Here is an 11,205-nt window from a genome sequence, read left to right as displayed (position 1 = left end):
CTTTCCCTAGATCTTACTTTTTAAATTCCAGTGTTGACACAGCCCTACAGCCTCCTACATCCCAGATGCCAGGGTAATGCTGCTTCCCTGGAAAGGCTGAAAAACACATCCTTTCAGGTGGGAAGTGAGTCATCTAAGTTCAGACAAATCTGCTTACTAAGCCTGAGTGCCCCCAGCACTTTTGTACTCCTCCTGAACCTTCTTGAAGTGGAAAGGGAAAGGCAATGCTTCATTCTGTGGAGATGCTATCAGGAACTGGTAAGATCTTGAACCTTTACTACAAAAAGGATGAGTAATGCCTGTCTTACCTTATTCCATGCCTTGTAAACACATCCACTGTGTTAAAAGAGTCGTCTTCTACTCCCAGATAAAAGTCCATTAGGGATGGTGGAATCCAGTCACAGTTATGAAGGCCTGGCTCTATTGGCACACGTGTGTATTTAATCCCATACTCCTCTAACACCTCTGCAAATACATGCCTGACTTCTGTAAGTAAAGAGACACCAGTCAGATAACCAGCTCCTCATGTGCCCTCCAAGCTGTTAGCACAGAGGTCTTCCCAAGTTTGAAAATGTAATCCTATTTGCCTTCTGCTGAAATGGTTTTCTTCATCTGGATGGGAGTCCCCTAATACACTGGGCACATTACTCCCTCAACATCTGCTGTAGGTGCCATGTCTCCCCTTCAGTGCTGAGCATTTAGTCCAGCAACCCCTTCTAAGTTAGTGACTCTGGTCCTAGAGTGCACCACAGGTGGCTGCACCGTCAGGAACAAGTTCTTCGCCAAGTCCCTGCACAGCCAGATTTGTTGTGAGGGGAAACTGCCAAGAGCAATGTCACCCAGAGGCAGCCGAGTGCTGGCGTGGGGAAGCAGGGATGTTTCTGCTCACTCAGTTTCCCATCTCTGTACCACAATGACATTATTTGCAAAACAGGGACAAAGATATTTGTCCACCTCTGTAAAGCATGGTGAGACCTGCAGACAGAAAGGGGTGTGGAAGCACAAATGACAGAATGGATTTTTCCTAGCATGTGAAAGAACAATCAACTTTACTAAAACCAAGTGTTTCAGTATAAACTGGCCAGCCTGATGCTGGCCCTGGCCTGCCTCCTTAAGTGAGGATGGGAGCATGGAATTAGGATGCTGAGGATAATTATCAGTCCTTGGAGGAAAAGGTGGAACTGGGGCCAGGTGGGAACATTCAAACTGTAATTGTAGAGCAAAGTATCTTAAGGTGAGGTTTATTGCCCAAGCAGGAAGCTGTGGTGAGGGGAGTTCCCTCTGAGCTGACTCTCGACTTCTCATCTACTTGGTGGTGGGAAGAAGACTCCCCTCTTACCTGGGAGGACGTGAACGTGCTGGTGTCCATCCATGTGAGGAGGTAGGTGACCTGTTAGCTCATGGAACAGTTCCACTTGGGCCTTTAGCTCCTGTTTCACCTGTGCAGCAGAGGAGGGTCAGAGCAAGGCCTGTGGGTCAGGAGGGTGCAAGGGGCCTTCTGGCCAGTGTTTGGGAGCACAGGCTGCTGAGGTGTGTGAATGGACATGCAGTGCTGCTGGGTGGACCAGAACCTCCTCTAAGTCCAAGTCTCTTTATGGTACTAGTTATGTGGATGGTGCTGATTCTGGGATTTTCTAAAATACAGAGGATATTTTAATACCTATTTCCCTTCAAAATTAATGGGGAAATGGGTGCTTATATCCCATAGGCAGTTTTGATCACCTGAGCACATTCATCCTTATTCATGGGGCAAGCCCAGCCATCTCCAGGGAGCACAAAAGCCTTTCACAAGGTAATGAAAAGCTTGTTGCCTACTTAGCACTTCTCTGGCTTTTTCTCTTTATTGATCTCTAGGTTTTTCATAAATACCTGTTCCAATGCCCCTTCTGCCCCCTCATATGAGTAGTTAACAGGACATCAGTGTATGTAGGCAGTGAGCAGGAAGGAATGAGTTCTGAATGGCTGCAGAGCCTTTGGTAGAATCAGGCCCAGGACCCAGAAAGCAAGTTCCAGCTGCCCAGGGAGCACAGTCAGGATTAATTTCTGAGTTTACTGGGACCCAGGGAAGACCTTCAGCTGTTAGGTGCTGGGATAAGTGAGCTGTGGTATGGTTGTGTGTGGCTTTTTCCTACCTCTGACATAATCAAGAGACCTTTTGATAGAGCTGTTCTGAATCCCATTTTCCCATGGAAGAATCCACGTTCGTTGAGCAGAGACGAATTGGTCTTGAGCACCTGGCATACAGGAGAGCCCTCGGAGAGGTTGGCATGCAGGCCTATTGGGATGTTGTGTCTGTAACAGGAATGAAGTATCTGTTAAGCTCTGTACCTCTACCTCCCTTACTGTGGTCAAAGGGGGAGATTTAAGTGAAAGATCTAGGCTGAGCTAAAAAGTAGTGTTTTACTCAGTGGAATGCATCTTCTTATCCCTGCTCTTCTATAAAAGAAAGCAGAACAACACTAACCAGAGCAGAATGTCTCCAAGTAACAAGCCTGTGCAGTCTGACGAGGGCCCAGCTGTGAGACTCACCCAGCTCTGGTCTCTGACTCGTGTGGAGGGAGCAGCCACGAGGTAAATACTGTAACTGCCCTGACTGCTGTGCCTGCAGCTGCTGGTAACTGCCCTGCAGTCACCAGTGACTAACAGAGAAATCTGAACCTTGCGACCCTTTTCTAAAGCACTTCATTAGCCCTTGCTAGGTATTCCCTTGAGTAATTTACCCTATTAAAGATGGTAAATTTATAAGACATTTGAGTTTTACTTGACAACTTAAAAAGCTTCCCCTGAGTAGAACCCAGCCATATATAAACAGTGCCCAAGGCAGCTGTTATGGCAACAGCATAGACTGCAACTGTAAATACTGTCTGAGTTTAAGGGTTTCCCAATCCAAGAGGAGGCAGCTGAAACTGCCCACAGTGGCCAGGTTTCTGTCTGCTGGTGCAGGTGATCACTCACTGTGTGACAGCTAAGCTGAACAAAGTAGCATCTCTGTGGCACAGAGGAAGGATTACTGCAGGGAGGTTGGCAGTGGAAGTGTAAGGCCTTGCTAAGGAAACACTAACGTCCAATTTATTAACTAGTTGCACCCTGCAACATTTAAATTTTAAAAAGTAAGTATGGAGCTAGTGTGTCTGCAGAACTCCTCTTAGGCACAAGGCTTTGCAGAGTGCTGGTGTTTCTTCTTGGTGTGTGGCTGTGGGTTCCACTGCAAGAAAAAAGGGCCTGGGAGTGCTCAGATTTGTGAGTTTCATTAGCAGTTCTGGAAACCCTTAGAATTGATGGCCACAATCATGCTTTGAAACTTTTTCCAAGACAACCTCTGGCTCACCCAGTAAGTAAATGACAGAACTATAATATCCTTTCTGTGCTGCCCAGAGTCATGGTGCAGAGTTAATTTCAAAGCTACAAGTCTGTGATGCTTTAAATCTTTCCTGGAACTTCCACATGGAGCTGCTAAAACTGAGCATGCTCTGTCCTTGTTACAGCCCTTGTACCAAAAGGAAGGAAACAAAAGCCATCTCCATTTAGGCAAAGTGTGCAAAAAACAGATTTCTCCCCTTTTGTTTGCTTCCATGAAGCTGACCAGTGAAGCACCAAGTCGCTGGGGACAGGATTGTGGATGAATTGGGCTAAGTCAGTCATTTAGTTTCTTCAGGTCCTAAGGCTCTGGCCATTGCAGGACTGAAAGTCTTTTTTCCTGGCTCCTCCATGTCTTGTGCTCCAGGTGGATGGTGTAGCCTGTTGACAGATACTGCTCCTCCTCAAAGATGTAAATGTTACATGCCAAGTTGTATGAACAGGTCTGTGAAACAAAATGACTTTGTGTCTTTTCAGTCCACTGTGTGATTAAGCAGCTTGAATAGCGGAGCAAAGCAACTTGTGGAGAGAAATGTTCTTCCTGGCTCTTCTGATCTGGTGATTTCTCTGCAGCAGAGCCTGACTATAATTGATGATAAATGTTCATCTGGTTTTCACATGGTACACGACGTGTGCACAATAAGTCCTTGCTAATACAAGAACTGGAGGATGTTGTCTTTGGGAATGGGGGTCCTTAAGCAGGCAGCTGATGGGCAGGAGGCAGAGGGGTGCTGTGGCAGGGGGGCTTCCCCTGTGACCTGCTGTGTACCCTGCATGTGCTCAAAGGCAGAGGGGAGCCTGTGGGTTTGTTCTGGATTTTTTTGGAAACCCAGCCCAGATTCCTTATGTCCCTGGGAAGCTCTAACTGCATCAGCTGATAGCATTATTTGTACCAGAGACACAGCTGTCCGCAAGAAAAAGGATTCACGTGTTACCATGAATCAGCAGATGAAGACTTCTTGTTGAGCACTCTGCTTCTCATGTGTTGTGGGAGGGCAAGAAATGAACAGCTGAGACTCTTGGTGTTGTCTCCTAGAGGCATCAAATAAACCACCTCCAATTGTGCGATGCCTCAAATGCTGTGAGGGAAGCTATTTCCAGGAAAAGGCAGGACCCTCTGACAGGTGTGGGACACCAAGGAGCCAAGCTCTGTCCTGTGTAACATTAGAAATGCTCCTCCTCCTGAGCTGAAACCAGCCCCTGAGCTGGGGAATGTGCAGAATGTGGAAGTGCAGAGAGAGCTGCCCTTGTTCTGGCTGTAAGGGGAGACTCCGACTAGAACATTAGAGTGTTTCGCAGATTTGGCTAACACCAGCTGAATATCTTAATAGTTTTCTCTCTGAGTTAGTCCTGGCTGATTTGACAAGACTGTCCATGCTGAGGGATCTAAAGAGGAACTGCTGGCGTTTAACAGCTCTGGGATGCAGGCACCAAAAAGCAAAATGCAGAACATGAGAAACTTGTTCAGAAATACGCCTTTGTGGGAGATACACAGAAGCAGGCATGCAGGGAAAGCTGTCAGCATATGGGGAGGAGGACAACGCAGTGGGCATGGCAGAGTTCTGCTGCTAGCCAGTGTTTTCCTGTACCTACATGTGTGTTGCCTCTGGAATGAACCAGGTGATGCTCCTCTTCGGCACCAAATGTCCTGCCACCTGGTGTTCATGCCTAACAGTCCTGACACTGCATGAGTATCTGATGAGTTGGTTGTAATGAGATGAAAACATGAACAAAACTGAAAGCATTATAATTATTAGCTGGGCTGCACCTTGGGAGGCAGAGCTCCAGTTGTGCTCTATCCTCACCAGAAGCCTAGATTTTAAGACTGAACCAATAGGCTTTTTTCCCACTGACTACTACACACGCTGGACAAATTCTTGCTCTCAAGTGCCTCTTTCTGAAAGGACAGATTATTGTTTCTGCTACACAAACATACTTTATGGTTGCTCACTTTTTTTTCAAAGACTGTAAAGTATTTTATTGGCTGAAATATTGAAGCAGTGACCAGCAGCTCAAGCAGCTTATATAGCATGTGATGCCACTCTGGAAACAGAGCTCAGCTGTTCTGGGTTTGGCCTCATACCCACTTCTCTGCTTAAGTCCTTTATAGATGGGACAGGGTTAGCCCTGCTGGCCATTGCCAGTCAAATACAACTGCTAATTGCTTCACCCAGGATTCAAAGTAAAAGGATTTGCATTGAGCTTCAAGCAACAGTTTAGTTTCTGCAATAAAAGCACTGAAGTAACAGCTACTGTTGCCAACACAAAATTATGCTGAGGAATGTGCTTGGTCTTTCTCAAGTCGTTCTGGTCACTGTTTTAAGCTGAAATATGTCTTCCACAATCTGTTTGGAGAGGCCCATGTCTAGGTGTTTTGCAAGTCTGTCCCACTGCCCTGGAGAATGCACAGATGTAAAGCAGGATTCAGCACAAGGGTTCAGTTCACTCCTGATCAAGCTAAAGGACTGTGTCTACCAGTGTGCTCCTACAGCATAGGGAGCAGTAGACTGGACTGTCTGTGACCTTGTTGATAAATTCAGAACAGTAGCTTCTGCAGCCACTAAGGTTAGTCTGTTAGTGAGCTGTTTCAACTGACAGAAAGTTGCCTCTTAAGCCAGCCTGGCTTTCTGGTTCTCTGCTCACCATCCACTGTAGAGATGGAGGGATGGGAGGGAGGAGATACCCCTTCAACAAATGCTACAAGGAGCAAAAAGGAATTTGGTCCGGAAAGATCTGAGTCAACAAGCCCAGCCCAGTTATCAAATAGAGAGAGGAAATACAATCAGCTAAACTGCCTCCTTTTCAAGTAGTTGCTTGTTTTGCCACATGAGTGCTCTGAACAAATGTCTCTGCTGAGGCAATGGGCTTTTGTGCAGCTACAATCCCTGTTCATTCATATCTTTAGCAGTGAAGGGGCCCTGGAGACTGTTACTATACTGAGTCACTCCTTAAAGTGCCCACCAGCCTTGCAAGTTTGAGTTTGGTGGATGAGGAACAGTGCCCTGGGTCCAGACACAGCACAGACTCTTGTGCAGTCCTGCATTCCTGGGAGCAGTTGCAGTTGGATTATTTGATTCCCTGAGTCAAGTCCAAATTTTCTTGCTGAAGGCTGCATGCTCTGGCATAAGCATGGCACTTACCCTCTTCCTTGATGGGCAGACAGATCTCACCTTCAGCATCCTGTTTGTATCCTTATCCTGCAAATTACTGGTTCATCACGGTTCAGCCACAATTGAGAGCCTCAGGTAATACCTGTATGTAGACATCCTGCTGCAGGAAACATCTGAGTATCTGAAGCCAGACAAGGCTAGGCTGTGCTTTGTGCAAAAAGGGCACCTCATAGTTTCTCCACATTGGCATTTTCATACTTAAACACACACTTTAAAACCTTCAGCAAACTGCAAGATTTAACTGTCTTTCATCACACAGAATCCTGTCTTGCTCCATTATGCTAGGGACTTACTCCTGCTGGAAAAAAGACTTCAAAGCCTTCGTAGTGTTAAAAACTGGTACTGTAACATCGCTTAGGGATGTGACTTTCTTTTTAATTACATCTTTGTATCAACTGAAGCTCTTGTGTCCATGACTTTACATCAGCAAAAAGTGCTGCTACCAATAAAATTTAATATGATCTGGGATTCTAGTTTACAGCCTCAGATTGGGCCCTGCCCCTAATCCAAGCACAGTCCAGCAGTGGAACTCTCTGCCTTGTGATTAACAGTCAGATAAAAGAGTGATTAGAAAGCATCAGAGACTTCTAGATTAGTCAGATGGTGACTGGGAGGGTCAGAATTAAGTCACAATTTACACACACATTTTGCAATTAGTGTTGATAGGAAAGGAAGTGAAAACACAGACAGCAATTAAATGTGGTTTTGTTAGATTGTTCTGGTAAATGTACCCAGATGTTGCGGGGGCTTCAGCTTTTGTGTAGCTGATGTTCAGCATTTAAACTGAAAAATAGCCAGGAAGGCTGAGGCTATATCCTGAAATATGTTGCTCTTCATTAAGTATTTGGATAAAATCATCCAAAAAAGGGTCCTAATACTCAGTCAAAACTGAGCTGGTTGATAAAAGGGAAGGAAAATATGGCAGCAAACCATCTTATTTCTAAGGAAAAATGAAGGAATTCATTTCAAATAACAATATAACCCTTTCAGTCTCTGAGAAAGTCTCTGTAATAAGCACCAGAAAGACTGGCTGACTTCAAGGTGGGGCCTGATAAGTAGAAAATCGAGATTATATTATATGGTATAACCAGGAAGTCTCTATCCCATAAAGATAAAGGTTTTGAGTTACTGAAAAACAAAACAAAACCCACAGTGGAAGACTCTTCTTCCACCTGCTGTTTTGGTTGTGCACTGCTCTAGCAGTTGCCATCAATGGGTTTGTCATTTGGTGATGAATTGCACCTGTGCTGAAACTTCTCTTTTGCCTGAACTGAGAGGGTCCCTTCTTTTAGCCCATTTGACAGTGAATAAGAAAAGCCCACGACCCAGAACCTAGGTGTTAGGGAAGGTGTATTATTTACTGACTGATTGCTGTTTTGCAATCAGTTTGTGTTAGAGTGTGTACAAAGATCTGCTGACTACCATCGCATTTCTGCCAAGGCTTCTTATCTAAACAGAGGGCAACAGATGGTATACAAAGATGCCTACAGAATTATTGTGATAATGAAGGGAAGAATGAAATTCCAGAGGAACTGTGTTCCTTTTTCAAGAATGCAGAGTCCTAACATTGCAGGGCAGCACAAGACACTTAAGGACTATCATGCAAGAAAAGTTGTCTTCTTACTAATTAGTTTTTCTTGTGTTCAATTAACTGAAAACCAGTTAAGGAAAAGAGAGCTCAAGACCTGCAGTGAGAAGTAACCATGTTATAGTTAATCAAGAACCATCCAGATAATTTCCACCACAGAAGCCAAAGAAACAGCCCAGCAGTCTGGTAATCCTGGCACCATGCATGCAAAAGACCAAATCCCACAACACTGGAATGCACCACAGGAATGAACAAGCTATGTGCTTCAAAAGCCTCTTCCCTCAGCTGGTCCTAGATCCAGTCTCCCTGCTTACACCACTGGTCAAGGCTAAAATGTCTGTTACAGAAGTAAGCATATATGTGTGTATATATATATGTTATATATATGGTACTTGCTTCATTGGGTGTCTCTGGAGGAAGACAAACATGAGGAGAAAAAAAAAACAGGGCAGGCTTTCATCCAGTAAAACACAAAAAGATGCAAAGCCTCAACATGCACAATGGGATGGGAAAGAACACCAAGCACAGGGCAAGACAATTGAGCAGTAGTGATACTTTCCTATTTTTTCACCTCAAGATGAGGAGGAGTCAATGATAATTCTAGTAAGTCTGACTTCTTAGACACCAGTGTCTAAAAATAGTTTGTGAACCTTTGCAATAAAGGAACAAATATGTCAGAAGTGACACAAGTTTGTTTATAGGCACAGGTACTCATTAAGTGCATGTATATTAGCAGCACCTGCAGTGGGTTTTGCATTAGAAGCGGAGGAATCTTTTTTCCACAACCTGCAAATGCTTCCCCCCAGGTGTGGGTAGGGCTGAATACAGCTGCAGAGAGTTACACAAATGAAGAATTGCAGAACCTGGCCTGTTGACCTTCAGTGCTGACTTATGTTCCCAAAGTCACCCTACTTATATTCTCAGAAATAGATTTAAATCCATTTCATTCCAATTTACAATTCAAAACTGCACCCCAAAAGAATGAAATCGTAGCAGCAAGTTGCAGCTTCAGTTGTCACCTACCATCCAACCTGGCTTTTCACACCTGTATCAGATGCCAGCACAAGTGTCATGACCTGGATTCAAATCTCTGACTACACAGCCTACTTTCAGGCTATGGAAAAGAGGCCAGGTGGATTCTATATTTAAAAGCCTGCTAAAGAACACAGCTAAAATAGCTGACAACATTACCAGAGCACTGGGGTTTAAAGAGTTTCATGATGCCTGGGTCTGAGATAAGTGCTGGGTTTATCTCCTTGTTTTACATTTCATTTACTAATGGGATTTTAGGCATCTCAACAGTGTTGTGTCCCTTTGCCTCTCCACTTACCATCCCAGAGGCAGCTCCTCTCAACGTTTCTGTGTAATCTCTAACCTTTTCAACAGACGACCACTTTGCCAATAACACTACACCTGGCATTCCTGCACCACTCAACACTAAAGAAGCTACAGGCTGCAAACCATTTCCAAGTACCCCTAAAATCACAGCCAAAAGGAGGAAACATGCTCAAAGAGAACAAGGACAGCCTGACTCTCATGAAACTGTCCCCTGCAGGAGCTGGATTTGAAGCATAAGACTCTGTTCTTCCAGTACAGCTCCTTTCCCTTTCTGCTTTCCTGTATTGTTTTTTAGCCCTACTGCTTTTTCTTTCAGGACAAACTGCTGCTTCCAAGTGCCTGCTTACACTGGAGCTGAAGCATTAGCTGGGTTTTGCTTTCTAAATACAAGTAATGCTTCCTATTAGAGGATTTGCTGGACTAGTCCAGGAGAACATATAGCATTTGATTTGCTACAGTCAGCTGCCAGCAACCTCTGAAAACTTCAGGAAGGAATAAAGGTGGTAGGTATAAGCTACTGTTTCTTTATGTATGCAGTTTTTACAAATGAATGTATCAAGCCTAGCATTAATAGAAATACTGAGGTGCTTTTTTAAAAAGGTTTTTGGATGGAAAAATCAAGTTTTCCACTCCCAGATTTATCACTTAAGCCTCACAGAATCATACCTTTCTCTTATTCTGCAATGAACCCTGCTGACTCTGTGTTCAGCCTGGCTGAAATGCATAAAATTAAATGAGATTTAAAGATTTGTGCTTTTATGGTCTAATAGTTTCAGGAGTAGCAGCTTGATCTGTGTATATAGTGTGAACTTTCATTCTGATGATGCTTCTTGTAGAAGTGTGGGGGGAAAAAGTCCAAGAAACTTAAACTCTACTAGTCAAATTGTGTGTCTTTCTATCCTGAGGAGAAAAATGTGCAGTGGCTAATATCAGAGGAAGAGCCATTATGGGAACAGCTGGCAGGTCACTGGTTTTACTATGAAGAGTCTTAGTAAATAATACTGGAATCCAGTATTTACGTGCCAGCCTGGACTATGGTAGCATTTATACTGGGGCTACAAAATATGAAATTTTACAGCTTGGCTTCCCCTAGATAGCCAGCGGAGGCTGCCCACACAGGAGGTAAAGAAAGTAGCTTACCTCCTTGCCAGCTTGGCTGCATCTGCTGCAGCACTTCCGTTGACTAGAAGGGACACGTTAGATACCGCGCCAGCCAGGAAGCAGTCCACGATGCCTTGATTTCTCCGAGGACAATAGCCAAAGTCATCTCCAGTTATTATAAGCTTCACCTGAAGCATCCTTAGAGGTCATCCCTAGCAAAGATGGTAAAGGAGGGAAAATGGGAACAATCAGCAGTCTGCAGATCACAGGGAACAGGAAAAGCCAGGCTCAACGGGAGCGAACCCAGCCGTGACTCAGCCCCTGACTAACTCCTCCTGCTCAACCTCAGCCCGCCGCTGTCTCGCAGCCTGCACAGTCGCCGGGTTTGCTTGTGGCCGCTCGGCTCGCATCCCTGCCTGCTCCTGCAGTCACAGCACCGCAGCCTTCCTGGCTTTGCGGGCGCACTGGCCTGCCCGCACTTTTTACTGCTGGAGACGAGGAGCGCGCAGAAGGTCGGGACGCCGTGGGCTGATTTAATCGACGGAGCGCGTCGGGGGTTCAAATTCCTTACCCTGCTGCACACCCTCGCCCGCGGTGCCCGACGAAACTCAATCGGTGCGAAGCACCAGAGGCAGCCCCGCCGCGCGGCCC

The 11,205-nt window shown here is 45.2% G+C and overlaps 1 protein-coding gene across 1 annotated transcript in view; it reads right to left on the bottom strand.

Moving 5' to 3' along the window:
• The window catches only part of YDJC (YdjC homolog (bacterial)), a 12,008-nt gene extending 1,257 nt beyond the window's left edge, over positions 1–10,751 (bottom strand). The window contains exons 1-4 of the mRNA XM_009997663.1: positions 10,594–10,751; positions 2,133–2,292; positions 1,340–1,439; positions 309–486 (exon numbers count right to left, since the gene is read on the bottom strand). Coding sequence (XP_009995965.1) covers positions 309–486; positions 1,340–1,439; positions 2,133–2,292; positions 10,594–10,751 — 596 coding nt within the window. The remainder of the gene's footprint in view (positions 1–308; positions 487–1,339; positions 1,440–2,132; positions 2,293–10,593) is intronic.
• Between the last annotated feature and the right edge of the window lie 454 nt (positions 10,752–11,205).

Source organism: Chaetura pelagica, unplaced genomic scaffold (assembly GCF_000747805.2).
Source record: "Chaetura pelagica isolate M959 unplaced genomic scaffold, ChaPel_1.0 scaffold45, whole genome shotgun sequence".
NCBI classification, from domain to species: domain Eukaryota; kingdom Metazoa; phylum Chordata; class Aves; order Apodiformes; family Apodidae; genus Chaetura; species Chaetura pelagica.
Note: the sequence above shows the minus strand (reverse complement) of the source record. Positions and strands in the feature narration are given on the sequence as shown.